At 38.3% G+C, this 15781-nt stretch overlaps 4 protein-coding genes across 8 annotated transcripts; 2 read left to right on the top strand and 2 right to left on the bottom strand.

Annotated features, from left to right (window-relative positions):
* The first annotated feature begins 7 nt into the window (after positions 1-7).
* On the top strand, positions 8-1483 carry Prp38 (pre-mRNA processing factor 38). Its single transcript, XM_071706678.1, has 3 exons — positions 8-224; positions 563-930; positions 1013-1483. The coding sequence occupies exons 1-3, from the start codon at positions 61-63 to the stop codon at positions 1396-1398; spliced, it is 918 nt and encodes a 305-aa protein (XP_071562779.1). The 5' UTR covers positions 8-60; the 3' UTR covers positions 1399-1483.
* Positions 1470-4223, bottom strand: Mon1 (vacuolar fusion protein MON1 homolog). Its single transcript, XM_071706660.1, has 7 exons — positions 3656-4223; positions 3216-3538; positions 2898-3141; positions 2526-2810; positions 2251-2441; positions 2071-2173; positions 1470-2001 (listed from the first exon to the last, which is right to left on the bottom strand). Exons 1-7 carry the CDS (start codon positions 4010-4012, stop codon positions 1861-1863), a joined length of 1644 nt encoding a protein of 547 aa, XP_071562761.1. The 5' UTR covers positions 4013-4223; the 3' UTR covers positions 1470-1860.
* Positions 4224-6457: 2234 nt separating this feature from the next.
* Positions 6458-9642, top strand: LOC139772757 (probable ATP-dependent RNA helicase DDX49). The gene is made up of 6 exons (XM_071706666.1): positions 6458-7364; positions 7534-7727; positions 8098-8442; positions 8516-8688; positions 8787-9142; positions 9227-9642. The coding sequence occupies exons 1-6, from the start codon at positions 7292-7294 to the stop codon at positions 9502-9504; spliced, it is 1419 nt and encodes a 472-aa protein (XP_071562767.1). The 5' UTR covers positions 6458-7291; the 3' UTR covers positions 9505-9642.
* On the bottom strand, positions 9530-14665 carry LOC139772761 (uncharacterized). Of its 5 annotated transcripts, none has more exons than XM_071706675.1 (8): positions 14507-14665; positions 11746-12298; positions 11583-11675; positions 11315-11439; positions 10931-11203; positions 10505-10773; positions 10257-10434; positions 9530-10189 (listed from the first exon to the last, which is right to left on the bottom strand). In XM_071706675.1, the coding sequence occupies exons 4-8, from the start codon at positions 11402-11404 to the stop codon at positions 10049-10051; spliced, it is 951 nt and encodes a 316-aa protein (XP_071562776.1). In that variant the 5' UTR covers positions 11405-11439; positions 11583-11675; positions 11746-12298; positions 14507-14665; the 3' UTR covers positions 9530-10048. The 5 variants fall into 5 exon arrangements, with proteins under 5 accessions (XP_071562776.1, XP_071562777.1, XP_071562778.1 ...); XM_071706676.1 differs by having other exon boundaries at positions 11534-11675; positions 11754-12298; XM_071706677.1 differs by having other exon boundaries at positions 11571-11675; positions 11754-12298.
* Positions 14666-15781: the final 1116 nt, after the last annotated feature.

Genomic DNA, 15781 nt, shown 5'->3' with positions numbered 1-15781 from the left:
CTGGCAATTCGTAGCAGATGGTAGATGGTAGCAGAACAATAGCGGAATAGAATTCGAAAAATGGCAAACCGCACGGTGAAAGATGCTAGGTCTATTCGCGGGACAAATCCGCAATATTTGGTCGAGAAGATCATCAGATCCCGGATATACGATTCTAAATACTGGAAGGAAGAATGTTTCGCTTTGACCGCCGAACTGTTGGTCGACAAAGCAATGGATTTAAGGTTAGTAAAAGCAAAATATAACCTCAACAAATACAGGATAAATGTAAAATCTTAGTACAAGCGAGAACAAGGTAATTTCTAGAATAATTTTTTTTGTACGAGGCTTCGTTTTTTAAATAGGCTTCGGTTCTGAAAATCTATCAAGTACACTTGACATCGTCACTGATTATGTCAAGTGTACTTGATAGATTTTCTAAGGCCTAGAATAAAACGTTATTTTACAATTTCGACTTATTTTGGCACGAGGAATCACCTTGTTCTTGCTCGTACTACGATTTTGTACCCATATATATGAGTGAGAAGTTTTTCTCTAGTCTCACTTATATTTATTCTTTCAGATTTATAGGAGGGGTATACGGCGGCAATGTGAAGCCTACGCCATTTCTCTGTCTCATATTGAAAATGCTTCAAATACAGCCTGAGAAAGACATCATAGTCGAATTTATAAAGAACGAGGAGTATAAGTACGTTCGGGCTTTGGGTGCATTGTATATGAGACTGACTGGTTCTTCCCAGGACTGTTACAAATACCTTGAACCATTATTCAACGATAGCAGAAAGCTCAGAATGCAGAACAAGCAAGGCGTATTCGAGCTCATATACATGGACGAATTCATCGACACCCTTCTCAGAGAAGAGAGGTCTTGCGACGTTATTTTACCGAGAATTCAAAAAAGACACGTTTTAGAAGAAAATAATGAACTAGGTACGTTATTTGAGTATATTTTCTTGAGTATATTACTTTTATTTAGCCAACCTTCTGTTATATGTTTACTTATGTTACACAGAAGCGAAGATATCGGCATTGGAAGACGATATGGATGATGGCATCGAATCGTCAGAGGAAGAAGAGATTGCACCAATTAAAGAACTGCCACGCAAGAGGCCGGATGATCACGAACGAGACAGAGACCGTCACAGAGATAGGGACAAGAGGCATTCCCGATCCGAGAAGAAATCCGAGAAGGAAAAGCCAAGATCGAGAAGTAGGGAGAGAGATAGAGACAGGAGAGAACGTAAACGCAGCAAATCGCCGAAATCTCACTCGTCGTCGCACAAAGATAAGGACAGGGACAGAGATCGCCATAGAAGAGACGATAGAGAGAGGGAGAGAGAACGAGAGAGAGAAAGGGATCGAGATCGTAGAAGAGAACGCGACAGAGCTAGACATTAAAGTATGGTAATATGGAAAATGGTCTTGACGAATTTATATAAACTTACCGAGGCAAGAAATAAATCAATTGGTTATCTTGCGTCAATTCTTTTTATGCTCTTATCAATGTTCGTGTATTTTTTAACGCCGGTGTATATAACATTTACAAGAATTCAGTATTAAAATTACAACATGCACCCGGAATCAAATCCGTTGTAACATATTTAAATCTATGTACATTTTCACATTATTTGCGTTATATTACAATTGCTTTAGTAAATAAAAAAATATTGATTACCGATGCATAATAATGGACGACAAATAACTATACTCCTGCCTTTGGAAACTTATGACGAGGACGTTTTACTTTGGAATCCTTGATGCATCTCACACATTTTCGAAATTTGGTCGACAAATATTTCTATCAATTTTACATATCATTTTCCCTATGTATTTTACAAAAAACAAAATACTTGGCAATGTTTAAAATGTGGGCGAGTTCAGAATGAATAATCTCTCTTCCTCTTTTTTTATCCACTTCAACAGCTTGCTCACTGCCTCAATGGCATCTGGTTTCGTTACCAGAGGCTCAAATGTTACGTATAATTCGAAACCAGAAGCCACCTAGAAGTATTTTTTTAAATTAAAGAATAAGTCTCGCAAAAATTACATTAACATGTAAATTTTACTCACCCACGCTAACATCGTTTCCTTATCTAGCTGCTGAAATATAAGTTTTAAGGGCCGACTAGGAGAATGCAGTCTGTGATGCAAACACTGATAAAGCCCCAATAGTCTGAAATGATATATTACATATTTTTTATTATACTAATGTTGCATCGTTTATCGTTTATTAAAAAGTTCACATTTTACCGTTCTATCTCTTCATCCGTTGTGTAAGGCGGTTTAACCCCGGGACTCCAGAATTGCGCGGTACTTTTGCATTTGTATAAAACGTGTCGCATCTCAGGTAATCCAATGTCGGCAGTCGTTACCGTCGGTTTGTTCATGGACTCGTTTATCGCTTCTAGACAATTTGTCCGTCGTAATTTCTCCACGATTTTCTACCAAATATTTATCAATAAAATTGACATTTATGCACAAATAGTTTCTGCTTAATTAATTTCATTTCCCGCAATAACTCTTACTTGTTTGGCCTCTGATAGCACGAAAAATACGTCCCTATCAACGGTGAGCAACAACAAACATGCCTGGCAATCTTCTGCCAGATACGACACATGACCGTGCATGTATCCATTGGAATCGAATTTTGGTAGGCAAATCGGTGTCCAGCTTTCAGCAGTTTTGAGCGACTCGGAACTGTCCACCAGATTTTGTATTATATGTAAATCCATTGGATGTAGGAAAAATTTATTCATCCTAACTAGTGTAACCAATTGATTGTTAGCTAGAAGTATGGCAAATACTAAATTCTGAAAGATAGGTTTCTCTTAATGAAGCGGCCACTTGAATTCATTTCGATTTCACAAATGTATGCACATTCCATAAACGTTTTGTACCTTGATCTTAGCGCAAGTTTGAATGATGGTCTGCGTAATGGAACTTCTCATGGAGGGAAGTAGGGGCAAACATTTAATGGCTCCTAGAAAGAAGGCGGGCTCTCTGTCCATAAAGTTCAGTAAATGATCTATCAGTCTTTCACTACCAGTTAATAACCTTCGTAGATCAAAGTTTCTCCTCTGATCATACACTCTATTTAATTGAGACTGCGTCAACACAGAGATTATCTGATTATATACATATCTGTAATTAAGTGTGTATAAATATCAGATATAAAATATTTTATCGAGAAATTTTGTTCGAAATGTGACACATACGTTAACTGTAAGGTGAGCTGAGGTACGCTTTCCAAAGTTTTGGATACCGCCACTAAGATCAATGGACCTTTCACGACGAAAACAAAGTTTGTATCGCCAGCGTGTACCGATCTGATCATATCGCTACCGGCTTGGACAAACGACACTAAAGCCTGCATAACTCCCATAACTGTGACTAGTTTGTCTTCTGAACTGTATCTAGAATATATCGGCTTCCCCGCTTGACTCAGGATAAAAATGTGCTTCTTCTGCGCCAGCCACGCTTTGCAACGCAGCGGGTCTCCGTCTATGTTACTTTGGCCCAAACGATGCGCGACATCGTCCTAAAATGCAACATATCATTCGGTTTACGTTCCAAAACGATCGAGCAGTTCACGACGTCGTCATGCACCGCCAATTTATTAAAAAAAAAAGAGGCAGATTCCGCACAAAATCCTAACCATCTCCGCGTCGTCGAGGGAAAGGTTTTTCTCGGATTCTGGCGGACTGGCGGAGGTGGGTATCGTGGAAACGTCCTGCACAACGTCCTCCTGGATCTCGGAGATAGTGCTGGTCGTGCTCTCCTTCATCTGCCTGTCACCGTCGATGCTGCTACTCATCTCCTGCTCGTACTCGTCGAAGCTGTCGGTGGTGACGAGCATCGTCTCCGTGGAAGCGCCAGGCTCGGCCATGCCGCCGTCGATCGACTCGACGACGATCGGCTCCTTCGCGGCCATCTCTACCACCGAAAACGTCCCTGACAAGTCGCTACTCCGACCCTCCGGACCGTGCTCCGGACCCTCGCTGGCGTTTGACATTTAACATTTAACAGCGGCAGACCGACGCAGATCGACCGCCATTGCTCGTTAACTCGTCGTGAAACTGCTAGGTGCGCTGTTGAGGAACTTATCAATGGGAGTTTTCCAGCAAGTGACACAAGTCAACACAAACATCGTTCCATCTTTCTTTTTTGGCAATGAGTAATAAAGGGAGCTTTCCAGCAAGCGACACAAGTCGACACAAACGTCGTTCTATCTTTCTTTTTTAGCAATGAGTAACAAAGACAAAACGACACTTGTGTCGACTTGTGTCGCTTGCTGGAAAGCTCCCAAAGATAAAACGATACTTGTGTCGCTTGCTGGAAAGCTCCCAATGAATACGATGCAATTATACATATGTTCATGTGTAAAATTAAAATATATGTATAATTATGTATAAAATATGCATTTATATATTTATTTTTACATACCTGCGTTAGACAAAATCTGAGAGATCTGAGAGCGGTCATGCCGACGATCGGCCTAGATTTTTCTAATTTTACACTTCCAATTTTTAGCTAACATTGTAAGTAACAATAAATTAAAATTCCGTCCAATAAAAATGGGACAGAATCTGTATTAGAGGCCCTCCACCACCCCCGCCGATTCCAATCAGCGGTCCTCTTTTCTTTGGATATAAGTTTTGTTTTTTTTATTTTCTACTTTTTTATACAATTTATTAGTTTAGCGCAAAATCTAATACATTACAAAAAAGATTACATAATACAAAATTACATAGTATATAATATAAGATATACAATTAAATTGTGTACATTCAAGATATCTCATTAATTCCGGATTACACGAAAACGTTCGAAATGCGTGTATATTATACTAACATATTGTCCAATTGATAGAAATATAACTTAACTTATTATATGTATTGATAAGTGACAGTGACATCTAATTATGCGATATTTATTATTAATTATCAACATAAAATTACGAAGCTTACAAAGGAAAGGATATAAAATAAGAAGAGAAAGTATACAATTCGCGTTTTAATTTAAGATATTTCGTGTTATACGCGCTTCGATTTCGTGTAATCCAGTTTACATAAATTAGATATAGACAATTCAAGTAGATTATACTTATACAATTTTATGCAATTAATTTTATACAACTTTCGCAGACAGAATATATCGTTTTGTACATAAAACACTGCGAAAGAAAATTAGGATCTTTTCACTTTTTGTCAGTAAATTGCCCATTTTTAAACTGTAATTACTCAGTGAATAATTAAACAAGTTTAAAAAAAGGTTTTACAGAGCAAACTCTCTACTATAAGATGCTTTTGTTCAATTTTCACTCAGGTTAATACTCAAAGGCGTGGTCAGCTTTGAATAAGGACGTATTTGAGATATCCAAAATGAAATCTGTAGTCTTCCACCGCCTAACAAAAAATTGGCGAACATAATCATTAATACCATCTCAAAGTACGAACTTTGCCCTTGTAAATCCCTGTTTTTTTATGATTTCAGCACGATATCGCCAGCATTTGCGTAACCTGATGTGCACCACGGGGAGGTTGCTCGGTCGGATTTTGCACATCATGTATGTATGTGTATATGGAGTGTACATGTGTACATGTAGAGGTTCTTTTTTAGTAAGAAGTGTTGTCACTCTTTGCCGTATTACCTCGCGCAATCTTGATCTCATATTGATGCATTTTTTTTACATCAGATTGAAAAATTTTATTCAAAATTTAACGCATTGCCTCTTTAATCTGATGTAAAAAAATGCATCAATATGAAATCAAGATTGCGCGATGCGCGTGCCTATGGCAAAAAAATGGCAACACTTCTTACTAAAAAAAACCGCTACATGTACACACGTACACATGTACACTCCATATACACATACATACATGATGTGCAAAATTTTACTGAGCAACATGCCGGTGGTGCACATCAGGTTACGCAAATGCCGGCAGTATCGTGCTAAAATCGTAAAAAAACAGGGGTTATTTTAAATTGCGATATCTCGCTAAATAATCGGCGTAGGACAGTTTTTTTTTTTTTTCATTTAAAAGGGCAAAGTCCGTACTACTTACTACTGCGATCAATCATCGGTTTCAATTTTTTTTTTTTAGGCCGAGATAATACTGGACTTTCGCCCCGAGACGGCCGTTTGACGGCCGATTTACGTGTCGTTGGATTTGAAACTGTGTCATTCGATTTGATATGCCTGGATATCGCTGATTGATTGTCCATTGTTCGCTCTTCTTCTTCGTTAGAGTACACTGCGGACAAATCTGGATATTCAAATGTCTCCAAAATCTCATTCTCGATATTGTTGATATTTGGTATTTGGATATACGGATTTGTTGTATACTCTGGATACAGCTCCAGCCATTTCAGTATAAAATAATTTTTAAAACGTTTATATTAATTCTGACTGCAGACGGACCTTCGGGAACACTAGCGCCTTCTTCTTTTAACATGAATAACTAAAAATCTATATTTCGGCTATATATAATTACCGAGTTTATAAATATTTAATTAAAATTATCTGGGTGACTCACAAACCTTTTTAATCACACTTCATAACTCTTCATACAAAATACAAACGATTCCATATAAAAACTTTTATTAATTTATCTATTTCGGCTAAATGCATGGTGTAAAAATAAATAATTAATTACAATTAAACGAATGACTCACAAACCTTTTCAATTGCACTTCAAAAGTCTTCATACGAAATACAAACGATTTCATATAGAGATTCTTTAAAAAGACGTTCATTTCCGGCTAAATACATACGAATGATTTTCTGCCGATGTTAAGGCCCGTATTCATAGCCAGTTTTACAGATGTTAGCCTTAAATTGATAGAAATAAACCTTAAGTCGTAGGCAAATAAACCAATCTTCGATTACTTTAATGTGAGATAATTTTTCGTTTTTTTTCGTTTTTAAGACTAATAATAAACCAACAAACGCTAAAATTAGACCAACAATCATCAGCAAACGATTACGCATCGATTAGGCTTTTTTTAAATTAAAAATAAAATTTTTCCGGCTAACTTAAGGCTAATTTTTCTTTTTTAATTTAAAAAACAATTAAGAACCAACAAACGTTGTAATTAGGCCAACAATCACCAACAAACGACCAACAAACGATTAAAAAAAAAAAAAATTAATAAAGTCGAAGTTGACCGGCTAAGTTACGGGAGGTGCCGTGCAGCCGTGCTGCCCGGTCTTCCGAACGGCAACTCTGGGCATGAGTTCTGATGAGTTCGGATCGACGAGTAACCGGAGTAACAACATTCGAGTAACAACATGAGTGAAGAAGTTAAAGATTTCTCGCACTTGAAACTGAATTCTTGGCTCCTCGCTCAATGCGAGTCCATGGGTGAGTAATTTTCTACAAAAATAATTTACGAAGAAACATGTTTTTCCAGAAAATGTTCAATGGTTATAAAGAGTTACAAGGAATGATCATATCGAATAATATTCAGGACGTTAAACTTTGCGAAATTGACGAAACTATACAGCTATTTGTTTGTTTCCCTCTCTGATAGGTTTAAAAAAGCCAACGCCGATTCAGCAGAATTGCATTCCTCAAATACTGACGGGCAAAGATTGCATAGGCTGCGCCAAGACCGGTAGTGGCAAAACTCTAGCATTTGCCCTGCCTGTTTTGCAAAAATTATGCGAGGATCCATATGGTATATTTGCTCTTGTGTTAACGCCAACGAGGGAACTAGCTTTTCAGGTGATACATTTTACTTTCTTCTTGTCGTTACTTGCAATATAAATTGTTTTATATTTTTGTGAGATTTGTCAGATCATCTCATAAGTAACGTAGTAATTTTATATACTTTAAAATAATAGAGAATAATTTTGATCGTGTACTGCATTGTATATGTATGGTATCGTAAGCAAAGGATAGAAAATTTACTAGAAAGATGGAAAGGAAGAGAGAAAGAAATAGCAAATATCTAATTGATCAGAACTTTTAGTAGTTCTATTATGTTTATTTAAATAAGTTGTATTACTCTTGGAATGATCTGATATTTGTACAAAACAGCCATGCTTGCGGTTAATTATAATAAATCTTATTATATTTAATGGAATTATTTTAGATTGCTGATCAGTTTGCTGCTATTGGCAAGGCTATCAACCTGAAAAAATGTGTGATTGTTGGTGGCATGGATATGGTGGCACAAGGATTGGAATTGTCGAAACAGCCACATATAGTTGTAGCTACACCGGGTCGACTAGCAGATCATTTGGACAGTTGCGATACGTTCTCCCTGCAGAAGATTAAATTTTTAGTGTTGGACGAGGCTGATAGACTGCTCGGTGGCCATTTTGATGAACAGCTTAAGAAAATTTTTGCTGCATTACCCAAGCAGAAACAAGTATTGTTCTTTAGCGCTACAATGACAGATGCTCTTGACAAAGTGCAGCAAATAGCTTCTGATAAGGTATATCTCGATAAAACAACTGTATGTTATGTTACATTACGGCTAGCAGGAATGAAAATGGCAACTTTTCTAGGTTTTTACATGGCAAGAGAAAGATGACGCTGGTATTGCCACGGTAAAGGAATTGGATCAGCGTTACGTGTTGTGTCCTAAGGATGTGCTTGATTCGTATCTGATAGAAGTAATTAGGACATTTCGCGCCACCGATAAAAATGGTTCTATCATGATATTCACGGATACTTGCAAGTAAAGAATACAATTGCTCTTGTCACGTAACATAAAAGATCCTTCAAAGATTGCGTATCTAGATCTAATTATATATTATTATTTTGTGTTGTATTTAGACACTGTCAATTATTATCAATGACGTTAAATGATGTTGGATTTACGAACGTGGCTCTTCACGCGATGATTAAGCAAAAGGAACGTTTAGCAGCGCTAAACAAGTTCAAGTCAAACCACGTACAGATATTAATTGCTACCAATGTCGCGGCGAGAGGCCTCGATATTCCCACGGTGGAATTAATCATTAATCATACAATACCGAATGTACCGAAGGAATACATTCATAGAGTCGGTAGAACAGCTCGCGCAGGTAAAAACGGTATGGCGATAAGCTTGATAACTCCACACGATATCAAATTATTGCACGCGATCGAAGATGCCATAGGTACTAAATTAACGGAATACAAAGTAGACGGTGAGTACATGTCCTATTTTGCGTTTCTTTTTTTTTTCAATAAAGATGGCTCAAAATCACATCTGATCCCTTAATTGATGTTAGACAAGGAAATCGTTACAATCTTGACGCAAATATCGGTGGCAAAACGGGAAGCGGAAATCAAATTGGATGAAACTGATTTTTACGAAAAGAAAATGATCTATAAACAAAAAAAGTTAATTTTAGAAGAATTCGAAGGAGGAATGCAACTTCCGGATGAGGTAGATACCTGGAAGGAGGAGAGAGAGAAACGTAAGAAGAGAAAAGAGCGAAGAAACGAAAATTTTAAGTTTCTTGAGACACAACGGTTTGTGTTAAAACACACACAACCTAATATATAATATATGTAATAAAAGACACCAAATGTACAACATACATTATGCCTGTTCGTATAACTTGTGATACAATGATAAGTAATACTACTGTTATCTTTTTACCATAGTTGTATTAATTCATTAAAGAAAAAAAAAGTAAAAATACGTTATGTCGCATCCAAATTGCACCACATTACAATTTATATTTAAATAATAATAAGTAATAATGCACATTGTACTAAGTGCATAATTACTTCAAAGATAAATGTATAAAAATATGTGACTAAGATATGTTTTTTTTATCGTTTTTAAAGACGTTTTCAACGTTTTATTTTTGTTTCGTCAAACTTGGTATTAACTACTCGCAAAGTTTTATATAAATATCTTGTAAATTTAAATATTTATAAAATCATCTACTGATGACATCTACATCTATGTATATTATGTCTGTGTGGCAAGTGCTGGATATTACAAATGTATGGAATAAAATGTAATTGAAAAGTCAACTTTATATAAAAAAAAAATATCATACGGCTATACGTGTGAAGAGAATAACGCACTTTTAAGATATTTAGAGGCGCGCTCTAATCTTTTCTTCGTTCTGTATTAAGTTTAATTTTTGTAAGAAGGCGTAGAGCTCGGCAACGTATTCCTTAGGATACGTGTAGAAGTGGGCAACGTGCGGCGACTCCTCGAATATCTTCATGTACGTCTGCAACATATAAATGCATACGTCTCTTACGTGATTCTCTCATGAGCCAGCAAACGCGAGGCGTTACCTTTATTCCTAAAGATTCCCAGGCATCGCGCAAAGACAAATTGCTGGTTACAGCTCCAACAGGATCGGTTTTGCTCATGAATAGTAATGCTGGCACGCGTACACTGGTGGTATGAAATATCTGACTGGATCGAATGTAATACTGTGTCGCTTGCTGATGGAATGTCTTCATATGATATCTAAAAAGTAACTTGATATTAATTGGAGATACTTATTTGTTTGGTGTTTGATCTTATCCCTGTTGCTTACTCTACGTATTTCTGTAGCACAGATTGCAGCACCGTGTTTTTCGGGAATACCGCACGAGGAAAACCAATCGCGATCTGACTGACATCGGCTATACTGTCCCACACTTGTCCGACAATTCTGTCAGTAACGTTATTGTATTTATCCTTATTGCTTTCTATCAAATCTAAAGCTTCGCCCCACATGTAACCGCCTACCGAAAACCCGTGTAACAGAATTTGTTGGTAACTTTCATTTTGCTTTAAGAAAGTTAACAAATCCGCTGCCACTAGCTGAAAACAAACTTCGAAAATTGTAACAAATCGATTAAAATCCATCTTGGACGATTTACGATTTGTGACAGAATTCCATTTACAGTTTATACATAAAGTAGAGAATCGTGTAACAAATTGTAAATTGTCTAAAGGCAGATCTACCATGTGTACTTACTCTAGAGCCCTTCACAGGCCACATAAGCTGCCAAGGCGTAAGGGATACCACTGCCACGTCAAAACCTTGTTCCATATACAAATTAACAAACTTCATGACGTGCTGTCGCTTTGATAACAGCCAAGTGAGGATAACCAACAAAGGACGATTGTTTGCTAGATTTATATTCTGAGCAACGTTCTTGGACGATATAATACGACTATCTTGCGTAAGAAACTCAATGTTCTTCGAGACATGGTGCGAGGATATCATGCGTGTTAATTGTCCGATACCCTGAAAGAAATGGCAAACGTGATAACGCAAAGTGACAAACGTGGCACGAGGGAACGCACGATTAACATATATGTCATGATAACAACAATTGCAAATAGAAGAATGTATTACCAAGTATGGGTTACGTTTTAATAGCTGTGACTGCGCGCACAAGCTAATCTGCCTTCCCGAAAAGGCATTGCACAAAGCCCTGGCCATCATTGTGACAAAGAATTCGCCGTCTTTCTCTCGTACACCTACAACAAGAAAATATTATAAGAGATTATTATATTCCACTTTTGGAATATAACGAGCAACGAAAGTCTAAGCGGAGCGTCGAGATCTACACACTCGCAATTGATATTCCAATCCACAAAATTAATGTTACATCAATTTTTACCAGTCGACTTCCTCAAGGATCCCACTCGGCAGGCAAATCGAACGAACACCACTGTGCGTTTATTGCTTCAGTAGATCCGTCGTTCCGTCGACTCTGCATAATGAACGATTCCTTATGATTGGTTTGTCGATTATACTTGACATAATTATCTCATCTCCCCCACCTTCCTACCTTCCCTCTCTCTTCCTCTGGGTCGCTTCGAAACTTTCGAAAGGATCAAATTCCACTCGGGCAACTGATTTGCATTTTCCGCCTAGGCGTCAACGGCTGGCCCGAGAGGCAACAATTCTCTCGGTTATTGGAATGGAGCAATGGTCAATGCCGCCATTTGTGTCATGTGTGACCAGTGTGACACAACGTCGACTGGTGGTTTGCCAAAATCACATACGTGCCATTTAAACAGGCACGCACACGCGCACGGGAGACGGCAGCTGCAATGGGCACGAGAAGCGCAGACACGTGTAATTTATCGTGAATATCGTTATCCGTTATCGTAATAACTCGACGCGTAAAGTCCGAGGTCCGACGACAAACTCGTCCAGCCGGTCCAGCGGCGATAAAACCCGTTGCGAGCGTTTATCAAATTTATTACAATAGGTACAACAGGTTCCGGTGTTGCCGCTGAAATGCTCGCTCGCTCGCTCGCTCGGAGTTGGATCTCGTCTGGCGGGACGAAGTCTTTCCGCCGCGAGACGCGAGACTGGCCGCTGGCGAGACTACAACAGATTACAATATGGCATACACGGCATACGCGCCCGAGCCGCCCGTGCGCAGCGTGCGCTGTACGACCGGATCCCTTATTTTTTTCCCGGGGGTGCGTGAGCGCGCGCGCGCGCACGTGCGCTCTGGCTCCCGAGTTCCACATCTGCGTTCGCGACGAGCAAAACTTGAACATTCTACTTGCGATGTAATACGATAATAATAATATACGCGCGGTATAAAAGAATATATTAAAACATAGGCGTACGTCGAGCGTCGAGATACGCGGCGCAAAAAATCATAGACGGAAACGCGTGTCAGATTTATACTTTGAAGCTCGAATTATAGATCGGCTGAATAATGGGCTTTAAGTGGCGAACAAAGCGGAGAAAGAGAAGATACGTGAAGTACGCTGAATGGTGTATTTCGAAAGAGGGTCTGCCCTTTTCAATCCAGTCTCCTCTTAATTCTTTACGCGTACCGATAAATACTCATTTCAAACGATCTATAATTTGTGCGAGATTATAAAACACTGTTTGTAACTTTACGTGCCGTATGAAATACGAAAAACACTTGAAGAAACACGGCGTACGAAACTGAACATGGAAATCACGTAAAGTTCGGCGCGAATCGTAGGCCGTGGATTTAAGATAAGAACTTAAATTCAAGAAATTTAATAATAGATAAATATTTAAAAGGCATAAAACAGGAATTTTTAGGGAGAATTTCGCGAGATAAAATCTGGTACTTTTCCGTTTTCTCGAATTCGAGACGCGAAAAGTATTTGAAAAATGTGGACGCTCGATGAACAGAAAAGCCGGGAACCGTCCTGATTTGAATCGATTAATCTCTTTTAGGAAGAACGCTTTTTTCGAAATTCCTACTTCTCAGGAAGTCAGAAATGAACGGAAATCCGTAAAAATCGCGTATCTTGATAGAAGTAAGTAGAAGTAAGCAGAGTGAAGACTAAACATTCAGACATTTAGTCTCATATATCTTTCAAAGTAATGATTACGACGTACAAGAACATGCATATTTAAAATGAATGAGATGTATTACACTTAAATTGCATTTAAATTTTTACTTAAAGTTGATACTTTTCACGAAGCAGAGATAAACACGAGGAAACTTCCGTAAAAATCTTGATAGAAGACGAAACATTCAAACATTTCAGTCTCACGTTTTTCAAAGTATAATAATCAAGACAATGGAAGAACATGCATATTTAAAACAAATGAGATGTATTTTTTTACATTTAATTTACATTACAATTTTTACTTGCCACGGTCTACACACGGCGTTTACATATAAAGAGCTAGAAAGAAAAAAGAAACTGAATAATGAGGCAATTTGTATAATTTGCATAACGCGTCTATTCGATACTATAAATCATTTAACATTGAATTGTGACCTTTAAGACTACGCGTAAAATTTATTTCGATAACTTTGACATTTGGAAATTTATCAAGTCACGTAAGAATATGAGTATAAAATTAATTGAATGTGATAGCGATGATTAAACATTAATATTTTCGCACTTTTATCAATATGTCATTATAATGCTATGCAAGAATATAGAGATATATGCTTGCAGAAATACTTATACATTCTTGAAGCGTTTACTTAACAAAAGTTAATCGAGATGCAGTACTATAATCTCTCGCTATAAACATTGCCTCATTCCAATCGATTTTATTAGAATAATATAACGTAATGTACACATATTTCTGTCGAAATAGAATTTTAATCGCGCGTAAACGAGAGCGCCCAGATAACACAATGTCCAAAATCGGAACACGAGACGTCTTCAAAACGTCATCTTATAAAACATCTTAATTACGTTAAGACGTCTTATGTCGATTTTGAACATTGTCATCAGGACGTTGTCTGATTTGCGGAAAAAGCACGGTATGCTCGAGAATGCATTCCCGGCATTCCTCGTTCTTCCGTAAAATTGCTAGGGAGGCAAAATGAAGAAGACGATAAAGAGCACCTTGGCTCGCGACTCAGCCGCCCTTGGTCGTTGTTCCACGGTGAGGTCAACGGTCTCGGAAAAGGAAAGGTGCGCTGAATTTATTACTCGTCACGTCGCGCTACGTGCGTCCCGTTGATACTCTCGCAACTCCAATTCTCTTTTTTTCTTCTCCTCCATGCACTCGCGAACGAGAAACGCGCGTTCTAACGACGACAGTCGAACGGACGCGACGGTTTATTTAATTACTTACACTCCGGTCGATGCTTCGCAATCCACCAGTCGACGAGCCAGTCAGACGGGCGGCCGGACGGCTTTTGTCGCATGCCCGTCGCCCGAGTTACTTTAACACGTGAACGCGGCGGCGGTCGCACTGCGTTTTGCACTTGCGCGTGTCTCGTGCATGACACTTCTTCTTTCGTGCAGGATGCCAGCCTCCGGCATGCAACGTCTTGCTAAATAGATCCTCAAGGTCCTGAGTCACCGGTGACGCTGTGATTTCAGGCGCCGCGCCGCGGCCGCGCCAGTCGGGCTGTCGCGCACCACGTGTACCGTTACGTGCCGCGACGTGCCATCGTAGAATTTTAAGATTTCTAATATCCTCGAGACTTCCCCCAAGTTATATTACTTCCTTCGAGTGTAATATTAGACCTTTTATCTCGTTATCTATGTTGCACATAAAAAAATGAAAAGGTTTTTCTCCCCGAAATCGTTTGTACAACTGTAATTAGGACTCTTATCTAACAGATACAACTATTCTTCTTAACTATCGACCCTCATCTTTTTATCTTTTCCAGCAGTTTATCTTATCGTCCAAAGAAATATTCAAATGAGTTTGCAATGTTCTTATTCCTCAGAGAGGAATTATTAACATCGTGCGATTGCGTAAAAATTCTATTACCGCGCGTAGACAGGGAGGGAATGTTACGAATATATACTGTATATGACTTTGCACGTGTAAATCGACTCTCGGATTAATCTTGCGTAACCTGTTTCCGAATGTGTTGATGAATATTCCAGTCATTTTAGAAAAAAACATTTTCGAAATCGTTTTAGCGTCATTTCTGTTTCAAAGAATGTAAACCATTCGTCTAAAAATTCACTGTGACTGGAAATCTTAATTACATATTGTATACAAAACATTATATTTGTTTTAATTATATATGTATAATTATTATATTATCCAGACAGCATTCCACGCTGTGTGGATATATAATCATTGTTATATAATTTTATATATGTAAAATATACGCAAATTTATTTAATTCATACGGAGATGGAGGATAGAACATGATAGAATACACCGCGCACTGCGTCCCAGATAGAAGCATCTAACTGTGCATCGGAGCGTAAAGGACCGTGTTAAATAACTTTAATAAACTCCCGACAGGGCTCAATTGATACGCTCGCGTGCAAAGAAGCGCTTCTACATCAAGACGACCAGCTGTTGCATTAAAGTAGCCGGCACGAATGGCATCGATGCGTAGTAAACGTCAAATAAACACGGACGTCACGGAAAAAACGGAAT

Source organism: Temnothorax nylanderi, unplaced genomic scaffold (assembly GCF_030848795.1).
Source record: "Temnothorax nylanderi isolate EJ_2023f unplaced genomic scaffold, tnyl_v1.0 TNYL_tig0053_pilon, whole genome shotgun sequence".
NCBI classification, from domain to species: domain Eukaryota; kingdom Metazoa; phylum Arthropoda; class Insecta; order Hymenoptera; family Formicidae; genus Temnothorax; species Temnothorax nylanderi.
The sequence above is the reverse complement of the archived record's forward strand: the minus strand, read 5'-3'. Positions and strand labels throughout refer to the sequence as shown.